Source organism: Oxyura jamaicensis, chromosome 20, assembly GCF_011077185.1.
Source record: "Oxyura jamaicensis isolate SHBP4307 breed ruddy duck chromosome 20, BPBGC_Ojam_1.0, whole genome shotgun sequence".
In the NCBI taxonomy this organism is placed as follows: Eukaryota; Metazoa; Chordata; class Aves; order Anseriformes; family Anatidae; genus Oxyura; species Oxyura jamaicensis.
In genome coordinates this window covers 13,099,617-13,114,576 of record NC_048912.1, presented here as the reverse complement: position 1 = coordinate 13,114,576, position 14,960 = coordinate 13,099,617, and the positions used below count along the sequence as shown (strand labels likewise).

The 14,960-nt window shown below is 37.7% G+C and overlaps 1 protein-coding gene across 3 annotated transcripts in view; it reads left to right on the top strand.

The window, feature by feature from the left end:
• DIDO1 (death inducer-obliterator 1) overlaps positions 1-14,960 on the top strand; it is a 56,487-nt gene that overhangs the window by 32,487 nt on the left and 9,040 nt on the right. For all 3 annotated transcript variants that reach the window (XM_035343810.1, XM_035343809.1, XM_035343812.1), the window contains 9 exons: positions 5,602-6,058; positions 6,955-7,114; positions 7,783-7,899; positions 8,136-8,243; positions 8,828-8,963; positions 9,091-9,634; positions 10,142-10,295; positions 11,305-11,394; positions 12,038-12,233. In XM_035343810.1, the coding sequence (XP_035199701.1) occupies positions 5,602-6,058; positions 6,955-7,114; positions 7,783-7,899; positions 8,136-8,243; positions 8,828-8,963; positions 9,091-9,634; positions 10,142-10,295; positions 11,305-11,394; positions 12,038-12,233 (1,962 nt within the window). The remainder of the gene's footprint in view (positions 1-5,601; positions 6,059-6,954; positions 7,115-7,782; positions 7,900-8,135; positions 8,244-8,827; positions 8,964-9,090; positions 9,635-10,141; positions 10,296-11,304; positions 11,395-12,037; positions 12,234-14,960) is intronic.

The window sequence follows — 14,960 nt, the reverse complement described above, 5'->3', positions numbered from 1 at the left end:
ACAGTCAAAATACTGTTAGTATTCTTAAGCAGTTTATTGCTTCTAGGTGCTCGTCTCACACCTGTATCCCAATCAGTTTAAGCTATCGTTAAGGCCAGTGCTGTTTCATACCTTTAGAGATTAGCTCGTCTCAAAATACATACTTGCTCAGCTCTGACTTTACACAGGCTTTCCGAGAATACCTTTTAGTAGGTATTTTTGCCATTTTAACAGCTACAAGGCTACAGTGGTATGGTGAATTTTGCTCCCTCTAATTTGATTTTTTTTTTTCAAAAGGACATCAGATCCTTGTAGGTGTAGTTAGTGATCCACTTCACGTAGCTATTTATGATTCATGTTTTGCTGCTTTTTAGGTTTTATTTGTATTGTGGAACTTTACAAAAATTCTCCAGTTGCTGAATGTTAACTCCACCAGCTCTCTTACTCTTGCTGCCCCCAAGAACTTGCGTGTTGTGCACACGTTTGCTTTCTAGATCTTTTTCTAAAATTCTTTATTTTGGTGAGAGAGAAGGAAGAATGGGAAATACCTGTAGAACCCACGCCTGCTTCAGCAGCCTCTGTGCTGTGGGGCTGTAAAGGCTCTCAGATCCGCAAGACTCTTCTGAAGTGCTGGCTTGGTGAAGTCCTGATCCCCTGCGTCAGCGCTTTGTGAAACAAAGTTCTATGCAAGCTGAACAAGATGCAACCATCACCCCATCCTCCCTACGCTTCCTTGAGGGAATTTTATCATGGGAAGAAGAAACAGATTAGTGTAGGCAGGCGAGGAGAGGGAACACAGTGAAATGTTAAGACAGTATTAGATACTAGCGTCAATAGTTTTGGTGTATGAACGGCATTATGCCATGGTTTTTTAATTCTATAGGAAACTTCTCATAAGCACTCTGTAACAAGCAATCAACTTGCATGACTGCAAGATACATTTCACAAAATTCCTTAATGATGTTCTGAACTACTATTTATGACACTTCTTTGTTGCACAGATTTCTTTTAAATCCGCCATACAGACCAGCTGTAGCAAGACACTCTTCAAGTATAGTTACCTATAGTTTATCTAAAGCAGAGTTTATAGCTTGAGCAAGAAATAGATTTTTTTTTTTTTTTAAAGAACTGTGATCTAGATAATTGTAAAATTAAGCAAAACAGTATTAATACCACACTTCAGGTGTTTAAAAGTTGGGATAGCTAGATTGTGTCTCCAGCAAAATAACCCATCATAAATAAGAACTTAAATAGAAGTAAATAGAAGCCATGGATGGGGTGGCACGTATTTTGAAGTGGCTTTCCAAAGCTACTTTTCTGGAGATTTAGGTAGAAAAGAAAAGGGGGGCAAAGTACCAGGATATGCTTGATTGTTATGTAGAAATATTCTGAAAAGATCAAAGGAAGAACAAAGTTGCCTTTGGGTAGTTTATGTTCTGGTGGTGCAAAACGCAATCTCCCGGTGTAGGTGAGGGATTACCATTCAAGTGTTTCCTGCAAGTCCTTCACACACAATTGAACAGTGCTACACTGTGGAAATCATTCTTGAATTCTACCTCAGCAATCAACTTACAACGTTAAAACATCAATGCCGAGGTTTAGGAAGGTGATACTTGAACCTGCTGAAAGCCTGATGGTTATTTGTAACAGCAGATAACGTGGCAGTTCTGTACCACTTACAGAAGTTTCATTCTTAGCTACATGCTGTAATATTTGGCTTAGTTTTAACAGGAATTTCCTTAGGGGAGGGCTGCTGTATCTGATGATGTCTAGTGGGAGAGATTATAGTTGTGTCTAGTGAGCATACCATAGCAATGCTCTTTCTTGAGCCCTACAAAGAATGCACTTTTTTCCTGCCTGAGTGTTCACTGGGTCTCACTCTGGAAACGAGCTGATTCGTGAGCTCCATCTGTACCTCAGAGTCTTTTAGCCCAAGCCCTCCCTTCAGGCAGTAAGAATCCTGTTGCTGTCCTTGTGAGCAGGCCACAAGACGAAATGGGGAGAATTGGAATTCACTGGGGGTTTAGTTTTGTTTTAATATTGTTCTAACATCAAGCCCAGGGATTTGGAAGTGCTGGGTAGAAGAGTCACCGGATTCTTCCTTCTGGCACTGATCTGTCTGTGGTGAATCTCCGGTTAGGCTGAATAGGCTGGTGTTCTGCAGTCGTCTTTATTCTTTTATAGTAAAATTGGTTTAAGAGCACTTAATATGGGTACTGTATGCTGGTGCTACTGATAAAAAGAACTGGAAACATCACAGTATGAAATACAGCGGCCACTGTATGTAGTAGGCATTGACTGCGTCTTCTCTTCAAGCTGTTTGTGAACTGCAAGGCAAAGATTGGAGAGAACACCCGTTTGTTGTGTGTCCTATCTGTTTGCTGAGCGACGGTGACATCTGTGCAGAAATTAAATGCCACGTATGTTGGTATACTGCTCTCTGGAAAGAGTACATACTTCTGTTAACTTTTCCAAACATGCACTTGCCAGAGCGCCCATCAGAAGATGGTGCAAGCTGGGGGTGTGCTCACCTTGCAGCTGAGTCAGTGGTCTGGTGAGCTGCCACCAGAAGAGGCACTCCTGCTCCTTCCCTGCGCCTCTGCTGCGTGCTCCTGCCCTCCTGTGCATTGGATGCAAGACCTGTGCAAGGACAGAGTGAGTTGGTGCAGCTGGATTGCCTGGCAGAACACTAATCCTGTCAGTAAACCAAAAAATCTGACGGGGCAGATCGGTTTTGTCATAGTCAAAATGGGTTATGAGGGTGTTCTCTTTAAGATGAGGTTCATCTACCTCTGTCAAAGGTTGTTAGTGTACGTAGGATGTAAGTACATTTGATACTTCGTCAAAATACACACACCACTTCACTATCCTTCAGATGTAGTGAATTTGAGAAAGTACTTCACAGATGTTTTGAAGCACCGAATAGCCTGTGTATCGTAGATACCTTTTACTACACGCAGAATCCCTGCTATCAAGTACAGTTAGGTAGACAGTCCTAATTATTATAAAGTAGTAGTTTAATTTGTGAGACTATTAGACATCCATGAAGCTGAAATATTTGCACGTTTTCTGTTGGCTAAAGAAGCATAGAGTTATGTGCTCTACTGTGGAAACATTTCAAAATAGCCATGATTATTCTGCAACTTGCAGAATAAAGGATGCTTGTGCATCTTTCTTCTTGAACCTGTACTGATGCTGCTTCCTATCAACCCTGGGAACTTCAGTCTACCTTTGTGCTAGTGCCATTTATTTATTTATTTTACATGTGTATAGTTTTACTATGATACAGCCGTTGTAACACAGGAACGTTTGCGGCATGGATATATTTTTATATAGACAACATCTTGACTGCTGTTCTTAGTTCTGTCAGTGTACTTAACTAATTTGAACAAATCATAAAGCTATAAGTATGGAATGTAAGCTTAGTATTTCATGTTTTGTACCTGTGCTGCAACCCAAAAGAACTAAATACCTTAGCACCGAGGACCGAATTGTACTGTGGTCATTTTGAACCCCGAGCTGTGCTGTCCTGCCGGTCCGTAGTGAGACAGAGGTGTGCTGTCCTACCTCACTGAAGAGACAAGCCTGAGCAGAAGATAAACCAGGAACCAGAAGTAGTGAAATTCTCACAACCTTATCATACACACATTTTGGATATTCATCTTCAATATTTTCAAGATTTAATTCAAAGTAGTGCATCTTTTTACCTCAGTATGTTAAGTTCAAGGTGCCTAATTTGACCAAACCGAAAACATCAGTGATAGTTTCTGATCCCTGTTCTCCTTCCTGGGATAGCTCAATGCCTCCTGACAGATAGTGTAACGTTAGTGGGGTAGGCTTTGGGAGATAATAGGAAATGGGAACATAAGAGAAGTCATTGCGAGTCCAGCTCAACGTCCCCCTGGGTTTGTGTTCAGTTTCTGAGGCTAGTCCCTAGGGAGAAGTGAGGGAATAGTGAGAGAGCAAGAAGTTTAATCTATAGTAAGATCTTCACATTCTTTGAAATGATTTAATGTAGAATGTTTCATTTTACACCTCAGATAATTTTCACTCAGAAAACTTCAGCAAAGCATCCACCCATAGTGGATCCACATATATAGTGCTTCTGGATCTTCCCCTTCTTCACTTTGCGTTCCAGATGATGTTTAGCACCCACCTCTTTATGTAGCCTTATGAGAATTCAGGTACAGCATCGGTTTTATGGTTCATCTTCGCCACCAGTTTGTGTATTGCTGGTGAAACAGCTAGCAGTAAGAGGCAGTGTAGTGCAGCTTATTGCAAGCTTGCTTTCTGCTGCAGGTGCCTACAAATGTTCAGTGTCTAACAGAATTTAACTACAGGCGAAGATCAGAAGGCTGTTTCACTCAGAAATGAGTATGTGTGTTACGTTTCTTAGGCAATCCAAATCCTCCCCTTTCTGAGGTGTATTTCTATTCAAACTGTATGCTGTTGTAGGGTTTCTTGAACTGGGCTTCAGAGGACTGCTCCCTGCCTTTGCCCCCCTCAAGCCTGAGGAAAATTGGTTGTTAGACCTTTCCTGATAGTTTCTGCTCTCACTGTAGGAGATGTGGATGACCAAGAGGGTCCATTTGGTTTTTGGTGAAATTAACTGAAGTTGAATTTCTGCATCCTTCTCAGGAAGCACGCAGCTTTCTGCAGCAAATCTTGTTTGCTGAGTGGGGGGTGTTTTTTGGCTTAATACGTTATGCTGAGTTGTTCCCATCAATGCCAACATGCGGACAGGTGAAATGCAACCTAAAGAAATGCTTGTTTTTAAAGTCCTGTGCAATTATAACATCCATATATGGAGCCTTCAGTTGTAATTTGTAAATTTTCTCGTGCATTATGTGTATCCGTCTATATATTGATGTTGGAAAAAATATTAAATGGGAGTTTCGGATATTGTGAACAGAATAGTTGATGGGAATTAAATGGCCACAGTCTGAGCAATGGTTTTAATATTTAATTATTAAATATTATTATGGTATTAAATCTAGAGTTTAGCTAGGAAGTAAATGAGAAGATCTGATAGCTTATTGCATCAGTGTGATATTCATGCTAGTAACCAAATGGCCGGAATGTGTATTTAAATTTTTAAGCAATTCTTTTGTTGTGTAATTTGGCTCTCTTTGCTTGCTCCTTAAAGTAGAAAGTTTGGAGAGAGGATTTCTGTTTAAATGCAAGATACGGGTTGTGTTGCCTTTTTTTTTTTTTAAAGACTTTGTGAAAGTGGGATTTTTTTGAAGCTTAATCATGAAGTCCAACTCAGGAATCTTTGAAGGTGGTGTATTTTTTTTTTTTTCAATTTATTGCATAGCTTGTGAGTAAGATTTTCAACCTTTACAACCAAAATGCAACTCTTTTAAACTCTTCAGTCTCTGAGAAGTGCTCTCAGAAGAAATTTGCCTTTGATCCTTCAAAAAAAAAAAAAAGTCAACCTCTGCACATTTTTTAAAATTGCTTTTAAAAAGGCTTTAAAAATAAATGGTTTAAATTGTATACTTAGTAGTTCTCCAGAGGTATCATCTCAAAGATGACTTTATAGATTGACGTCTGGTCTTCATAAACAGGAAGTTGTAATGTTAGTTATTTAATACTGCATTTTCTTCTTTGCTTCAACAGCTCAAAAGGAAGAGAAGAGAAATGAAGATAAAGCAACAGAGTTTATAGGGGCATCAAAGAAAGCTATTGCTTCAGCATCTATGGCGGAGAAACACACATCTTCCCTCACTAAAAATTTTCCTACAAAGAAGTCCCCATCCTTCTCTAGCACATCACTAATTAAGCAGCCACTTAAACCTGCTGGGAGTTTCAAAGGTGTAATTCCCAAGAAACCATGGCCTTCAACAGGCAGCGGCGTTCCTTCAAAACAATCAGCTTTTTCACATGACACGTCAGTTTCCAAAAAACCAGCTGCATCCAGTTTGGCTGGAGGACTCAAAAGGCCTTCGGTGTCTTCCATTTCTACTGCATCTGGAAGTAGTCAAGTGAAAACACAAGCTAGCCCTATCCAGTCACAGCCCAACTCGCAGATTCGACAAAATATTCGTCGGTCCCTAAAAGAAATTTTATGGAAGAGGTGGGAATTCAAAGCACTTACTTTATATAGGAAGCTACAACTAGAAGTAAAGGGTTAGCCTGCAGAGTTTTGTTTCTTTCTTGCTAAGTGATATTAAGGGATTTAATCTCTGCTAGAAATTACTGCAAGTATTTTTAGCATTTTAGGTTTATTAAAAATAAAAATCTGACGTCAAATAAATGGGCATGTGAAAAAGCCTTAAAAAATTCACTATCCCATTTGTAGTGAGAGACAATTAGAGTTGAAGAATGAAATCACAGCATAGAAATGTTTATAGTGCAGGTGACCTGAAGCTGATATCTGGCAATGGCAGTGTTTGGAGATGTAGAGGTTGTACGAAGCATAATGTAGGGAATATCACAGTGAAAGGTTAGAAGGGCTTGCTGAGGCAGAGGTTCCTTCTCCTTCCAAAGTTAACAACTGTACTACTTTTTTAAAAAAAGTAATAAACTGAAACATTGTCCCACAAATATTAAAGCTCTTGTCAGCTGTCAGGACTTAAGCCACTGTGCTCTGGTAGTGTCTCTGAAATAGAAATACTGTTCACAGAGGAGGGTCTAAGATTAAAACTCTAGTGTTTTGGCTCCCTCAGTAGCTCATGAAAAAAAAAAAAAAAAACTAATTACAGTGTCACGAGCAGGAATATTTGTAAGGACTGACTTCAGTTTATTAAGGCTGTCTTCCAGGGTCTTCTGTAGACAGTAGCAAAAGGTTGCCATAGTTCACGTTTTGAGGTCCTGAGATAGACTTCGGCTTTGAAATGTCTTTTAAGGGAGTCCTCACTGAGTGAATACAAGCCTAGGTTAGCTCCTTTCTCTGACAAGTTAGTTTTTATGAATGCTACCTGAAGATTCATGCCTAACATAAATGCGCATACCCTTTCTTGTTTTTAACAGAGTCAATGATAGTGATGATCTGGTCATGACAGAGAGTGAAGTAGGGAAAGTAGCACTCAATATTGAAAAGGAGATGTTTAATTTGTTTCAAGTAACGGACAACCGATACAAGAGTAAATACCGTAGCATCATGTTCAATCTCAAGGACCCAAAAAATCAGGTTTGGAATTTGCTTAAACAGTAAACATACTGAAATATATATATATATATTTATTATTTTTAGTAATACGTCAAAATCTATCCTTAATATGTAGAGTTTCAGGAGAGAGGCTTATGAATTATGCTATGAAAAATGTTTAAAAGCCATTCAAATCTTAAATAATCCAGTAAGAATGGAATCTCAGTTGGATTGTGTGTATTTATTAAGATTGGCCTTTGTAGTGAAATATTTGTTTACGGAATGGCATTCTTAGAAAAAAATGTTTTTCTCCTGTGACATACTGTAGTTTATATGGGATACTACTTGTGTACGTGATCATTTATCTTTTAAAGGAAAAAGAAGCTGGTGCAGATGGAAATAGTGACTAGAGAGCACTTTTTTTAAAAAAAATTATATATGTGAAACAGGAGTGGCAGTTCATCTCTCGAAATTCCTGTTCAGTTGAATTGACAATGTATTTTATGATAATAAGGAAAATTCATACTTTGTGATGATTTCATCATTAGTTTCTGGTTGCTGCACCTTCCTAAGTTTTCTTAAGATTAGCTGGCATTTTTAATAGGGAATTAATAGACCTGAAAGGGTTTTGACAGTTCAACACTGCAAATCATGTTAGTTACCTAAGCAGATTCTACTCAGCATGGCAACAAAGTGTGTTTTGTTTTTAGGGACTTTTTCATCGCGTTCTTCGTGAGGAGATCTCACTGTCAAAGCTGGTGAGAATGAAACCAGAAGAACTTTTATCTAAAGAACTGTCTGTATGGAAAGAGAAACCAGCCAAAGCGGTAAGCAATACAATTTTCCAGCATGTCCTTAGATATAAACTAACAGCAACTTAACCAGCCCTTACCACCCATATTACATTAATATATATTCTTCCTAATGAGGTATGAATCTTCCTAATGAAGTATGAATCCAGTTCCAGTAAGCTTTTTCTCTTCCACTAGCCAACTGATCATACAAAATAAAATTATATAATCAATATGCAGACTTCTTACCAAAGTGTTTTTGTTTCTCTCAGATGTTAGAGTCAAGGAACAAATCACACGAGATCAAGAAAACAGCTGTAAAACGGGAACACGTCCCAGATGTAAATATGGAAGATTCTCCCCCAGTGTCTGATTCTGATGTAAGTATTAGCTATTGCTTTAGCATGAAGGTGCCAAGGGAGATAAATGTTAACTACGGCCTCAAATTTTGTATCAGAAATGCAGGTTGTTTCAATGATCTGTAAGAATATCACCTAGTAGGTGCACTATGAACGTTTTCGTTTTTGGTTTGAAGGAATGCAACAGCCTAACATTGGGCATATATTGTGTGCACTTCTAAAATATCAGATGATGTTTTTCAGACCTTTGTCTCTGCTTACAGCAAAATCTTAGCCAATTGTTTTCCCCAAAAAACTGTAATCAATATTACAAATCTGTAATCTCAGGAAACATTTATTGTGATAGTATCGACTTCAGAATTGCATGAAATGAAATGAGGACAGGTAGTATTTCAGAATTCTGACATGATGATACTCTTAAATAAATGACAAAAGGGGAAGAATATTTCAAAATTCCAGCTTTTTATAAGTGCTGCTCAGAGCAGTAGTTCGGCACAGCCTTTAATATCTTTTTAAAGAACTGAAATTAATGGTTTCAAGACTATTTTTTTTATTATTGAAATTAGCAACCAACCAGAATGCTTTCTGTGTTTGTTCACTTCTAGGAGCAGCAAGAGTCAACCCGAACTGTGCAAAATGTAAATAGTGCTCCTTCTCTAGATGTTTTTAGCAGTATGTTGAAGGATACAACAAGTCAACATCGAGCCCATCTTTTTGACCTGAACTGCAAAATCTGTACAGGTATCTATAGTGTTGACTTTGTGTGAAGTAAAAGAATTGTTAAGAGCATTGTTTGCTTACTTGTTTTTCTCTTCAAACCTTGTCATTGTTAAATAGTAATCAAAAACATTATAAAATTGATTTGTAGGTCAGATTTCAGCATCTGAAGATGTACCACCGAAAAAGTCAAAGTTAGTGGCTTCTGTTAAAAAAGCAGAGTCAAAATCTAAACCAGAAGTTAAGCCAAAATATGAAAGCTCTGCACCATCAGCAGCAGCGGAGCCTGCCAAAGAGGCAGCCCCTGAAAGTACAGAGGAAACTGAAGTTGGACCTGCAGCAGAAGCAGTTTCCCAGTCGAGCTTAGAAAGAACTTACATTCCTACAACCCAAGGCCATAACAACACAGAACCTTCTGAATCTGAAGAACCTTCAACTTTTACTGCCTCTTGCACTGGTGGAGTTGTCACAACTGTAACAGTTTCTGGCCGAGACCCTAGAACAGCAATGAGCAGCTCCTCTGGTACTACGACAACAGCCCTACGTTTTGGTACTGCATCTGATAAAGTTCCAACAGGGGAAACAAAGCAGGAAATGTCAAAACCAGTAATGACTGTCCCCAAGTCAATATTAACAAAACCTTCGTCCTCACCAGATCCAAGATACTTAGCTGTTCATCAGTCACCCAATATCAGGTGCGTATATTTAATAGTAGGCTAAGCTGCTGAATCTTTAGTCTCATTATGTTCAAAGTGTGTTTGTCCCCCTCTGCTTCTTACCCTCCCCTGCCAATAATCAAAAGGCATGTTCAATTTTGAATCCGATTACATGAACTTTAAATTTTTAATTCATCATTTCCTCGTTTACCTTCTCTAGTTAGTAAAACTTTCTGAGCATCAGTATATATTGACAGCAAAAAATCTTCAATGTGTTTTAACAGATAAATAAAACTTACAAGGTACTTGACTTTAAATCTGCATATGCATTCAAATATAGTACGTGTTTTTGAGAGTTGTTTTAAAGGTACTCCAGACTTTCATCCTATATTGGATGAAAGCGGAAAACATTACCAAAGCATTTACTAAGGCTTCTGTTATTTACTTGTTTAAACTAATTGATCAACAAGAGGAGGGAAGAAAAGAAAAAGAAGGATGCATTCTTACTGTGGTCTATAACATTTCTCTTTTGGATTTGTTTTGCAGTGTCGCAGAGCCCCGCTCACCTCAAGACAGCGATACTTCTCTCTTCCTCTCTCGCCTCACCACCATTTGGAAAGGATTTATTAATATGCAAAGTGTGGCCAAATTTGTCACTAAAGCATATCCTGTCTCCGGGTGCTTTGATTATCTTAGTGAGGTTAGCACTGACATGTATATGTGTTTAGAATATATTGCAGTTCCTGTTAGAAAGGCTGGGGTCACTGCGTATGTTGTTGTATTGGAAATGTGACAGTGGAAAATTGCATCCCTTTAGTAATAGGAACAGTTAGCCCGAGGAGGGGAAAAAAGAAAAAAAAAAACTTTTAAAAATTTCTCACAAGTCTGTGAAGAATTCTCATGTCTTTTAATATGTTTATATATATGTTAGTATCTAACAGAATAATAGCTTTATTTCAAGATCAGTTTTTGAAGAGAAGTTTTAGAGCCAGTGTTTTAAAATAGATGCCTTGTTCTGCTCACAAACAGATGGATCACTGATGTGATCTGTTGCAGACGTTTGTCCATTTATTAAACATACCGTCCTTTTATTAAATTTAAAATAAAATCAGTTGCATGATATTTTGGGAGGGTGTATATTCAACTAATTGGGTAGTATAATGGCTTGTGATGAAACAACTAAGCTGTTACTTCATTTCTCTCAAGAAGTGCATTTGCTGTGACTGGAAGTTTCTGGAATTTTTGGCATGTGGTTCAGGTCTTTTAGTAAGAGGATTGGTGGCCCTCTTGTTGCTTTTGCTATTAGCAAAATGACAGGAAGCTAACTAGAATTCATACGGGTGCAAAAATCTCAGATAAATTGAAAGTGTAGATAAAGCCTATACTACACATAACAGCTTCCCTGTAAAAGCAAAGCTAATAAATATAATTAGCTGACAGGCATACGGAAGTATTTGACCTTCCACTGCTTTCTTTGTCAGGCAGTGCCTTTTCTGTTTTGTTTGTACTGCCAGCCTTCCAGTAACACGCCAGTAACACCTGGCATTTTGGAAATAGCCTGTCTGAAAGTAGGAATGTGTATGTGCAAGTTTACTGAAATGTAATACTGCATTATTGCCTAAGCTACTGGGATGGGGCAATCTGCGCTGGTTCAAAACTGTAGCCTCTCTTTCCTTTTCTTACACGACCATGTAATACTTCTTGTTTAGGATTTACCAGACACAATTCATATTGGTGGGAGGATCTCACCGAAGACAGTCTGGGATTATGTTGGCAAACTCAAATCTTCACTTTCTAAGGTATTTATTTAAAATTCTTTGCAAAACCAGGAAGAAATATGCAGCAGTAAAATGACAGCTTTTGATAGTATTTCCTTTTTACTAATTTATATTGATGTAGAGCATACCTAGAAAACTACTGCCACCACTTATTCCTTTGAAATTTTTGATTTATTGAAGAAACAGGTTTGTCTGTTGAGCTGCTGATCATCTTTCCCCTGTGTAGTAGTTAAACATTTATACAACCTATTGTTTTTTAATAATTGAATATAAACGATCTATTTATTTAGTTACTGAAGATAGAAATTCAATTTTAAAAGACTAGGAAATTATTAGCAAGTGTATGTAGTAAGTTTTACTATTAAAACCCCTTTGGAATTAGTAAAAATGAAGCACAGTTTGCAAATATAATCATGAAACTAAGAAATTTCAATTTCTTTCATAATTATTTGAATATTCTGAACCTAAAGTGGTATAGCTTGATGTGAGATACATCGGTATTTCTGAAAATGACAAAATTAATTTCGGCTTAATATTACTAGTTGAACGACAGTATTTTCTTAAAGTTTGAGTTTTGCATTGAAAAAAATAGTTGAGTATTTTTACCATTTTATTTGCTTATATGTTACAGGTTGAATTTTTCCACTTTGCTTTTGTATTTCAGGAATTGTGTTTGATTCGTTTCCATCCTGCCACAGAAGAAGAAGAAGTTGCCTATATCTCTCTCTACTCCTATTTTAGCAGTCGTGGTCGTTTTGGTGTTGTAGCTAATAACAACAGACATGTCAAGGATCTCTACCTGATCCCACTGAGTTCTAAGGACCCAATTCCTTCCAAACTCTTGCCCTTTGAGGGACCAGGTAAGCACAAAATTTAGGGGAGGTTAATTGCTAGGTAAAATTACAAAACGAGTCAATCAGAGACCAGTTGGTTTTGAATGTTTAATGTAAGCATAATTAAAAAATATAATTTTATAAAAAAACATTTTAAAAGTATGCATATAGGGAAAAATTGCAAAGTCAGTCGTCTCAAGGTGACATGGTCTGAAATTCACATAGCCTTTCCAACAAGATAAATACCTGCTATTAGGAGGATTTGTTTACCCATAAAATGGAGTACATAGAACAGCCACTCTATTGAGACAAACAACCAAACATCAACAAAACAATAAACCGACCCTACTTTCAACAACCCATAAATCCACCAAGTTTTAGGTCCCTACAAGCCATGTGTTGTCCCTTAAATCACGTAGAAGACTCTTATCCCACGGAGCAGTCAAGAAATCTCTGAAGACAAAGGTAATGTTTATGGTTTCACTACATTGTTGTTATCTCATGGTACGTATTATGCTGTGCATGCAATATGTATGTACACCGGGTCTGAAATATTCTGTGCTACCTGGATCAAGTTCCAGCCAAATCACTGACTTCAGAAAATCAGTTTGTCTGGGAGTAGGCAAATTGCTTTTGCATAGGTGGCAGACAGTAGTAGGAGGTATAGGTTGATATATATTTACAATCTCTATTTTTAGTTAGAATTATCAGCAGTAATGTGTGGCTTGAATTTGCTCCATCTTTGTGCATTGAACATGGAAACAGAAGAAATGAATTCAGACATGAAACACCTTTGTATTACAAAATTTGAAGTCATCTTCATCTGAGTATGGAGGCGGTGCATATGCTCAGTTTCCAAAGAAGTACCTTTTTTCATGTAGGAAAGGTTGAGGAGATGAACAGCTACAGGTTATAACGAAGGCAAAAATTTCTTGTTTAAAGGATGGTTTGCAAAATACTAAACAGTACAAAATAATTACACATTAAAATATATAAGGAGCTGAGCTTTCTGAGAAGCTGACTGTCCTCTACTACTCCCCAAATGCAAGTTTAGGACTAAACTCAGTAAAGCATTCTCAGAGCTTATATTCATAAACAGCTGTGTGTTCTGTCTGGCCAGGTTTTCATGTGTTAATGACATAAAAAGCAATAACAAAGAAACACCACCAACAAGCAATACAGCATTAGGAAAATACTCCTTTCCTGTGTGAAATTGCAAAGGGCACTTGCTTTGTGTTCTTGGACAAGATTTTTCTCATACACTGAGTCTGCCTTATCCATCCCTGAACAGCGCACAGTCTACGTCATTGTTTTCAGGCTACAGCTAAAAAGGCAGGATTGCTGCTACCTTACGGCATCATGTAGTCTCTGTAAGCTGAATGTGAGCAAATTAAATACCTTTCTTTCTGGACAGTAACACGTAAGAATGAGTATGCCATTGGATTGGCTAAATCTGCAGTCTTTTGCTGTGCTTTTAAATAACCTGCTTTAGGGGAGCATTTAAATGATCTTTGCTTATTTGCATTCTTGTGCAAACATAGGCTGTCCTTGTACGTTGTCTTTTATTTTTCTATTGTAGATTTCATTTCAAATGAAACTTTTAAATTGGAGGCCTGGCAAAAGTAGACAGACTTATTAGTATAGAAATTAGGAATGTCAGGCTGTTTTTTACAAAATTTAAATAGGAAAAGTTCTTTCAAAACTGGAGGTGATTGCTCAGAAGAAACATGGGTATACACACTTGCAGGCGTTGTCTGTGAAGGCAAATTTTATGAGTCAGATTTTCAGATTGAAATACGAAGTGCATTAAAGCAATAGATGCAAAGTTCCAAAGGTAGAGAGGTCATCTGATCTAAAAGATTAATGAAAGACCCACTTAGACTACACTCCTCTTGGAAACTTTTGTGAAAGCCTTTACCTCCTGGTTGTGCTAAGTTGTGTTCATATTCTGAAAACCAAGTCCAGAATATGGGGAAAAAAATCAGGTAAGTTGTTTTTTTTTTGTTTGCGTGTGTGTGTTTGTATGTATTAAAACCGCAGCGTAAAAGACTTGTAATCCATACTTGTTACTGACATCTGATGGAATTTACTGTTTTTTATACTCAATAAAAACATTTTTTGGAAAGTGGTCGTTGTCTCCTTAAATTTAATTGTGTACCTTCAAATAGAGTTTAGCAAGTACTCAAAAAGCATGACAGTGTTAGATGCTTTGATAAATATGACTGGGGGCGGGAGGAGGGAGAGGACAATAAACCTGTCACTCCAGAAATCCTAGTTGGGAGATACTCCAGCTGTATCAACCAGCTCCATCAGGCACATACGGATTATGAATTTCTCCTGTTTTCTGATGGACTGGATTTGGAACACAACTGAGGACCTGTGATCTGCTGTAGTGCCTAGAAGATCTACAAAACTTTGACATGGGTGATTTAAAAATAGAGGAACATGGAAGGATATTCACATTTATTCACTTAAACCACCTCAGATATTTATTACCAGATACGTATCTGTGGGATGTTCTGCGTTGTTTTTTCCCTCATGGTTTACTGTATGTGAATTTACTTGTCTGTTTCACATACACACAACACTATTTAGCACTTTCATCTGTAGATCTCAAAGCGCTTTTTTAAAAAAGTAAGGAATTTGTAGAATCGGTCATAATTACCAATAGGAAGAGTCACTTACTGAGGGATCTAGTGGCAGTGTTGGAAATGTAGCAGGTACCATGCATACTTAAAATAGAGGAATTTTAAT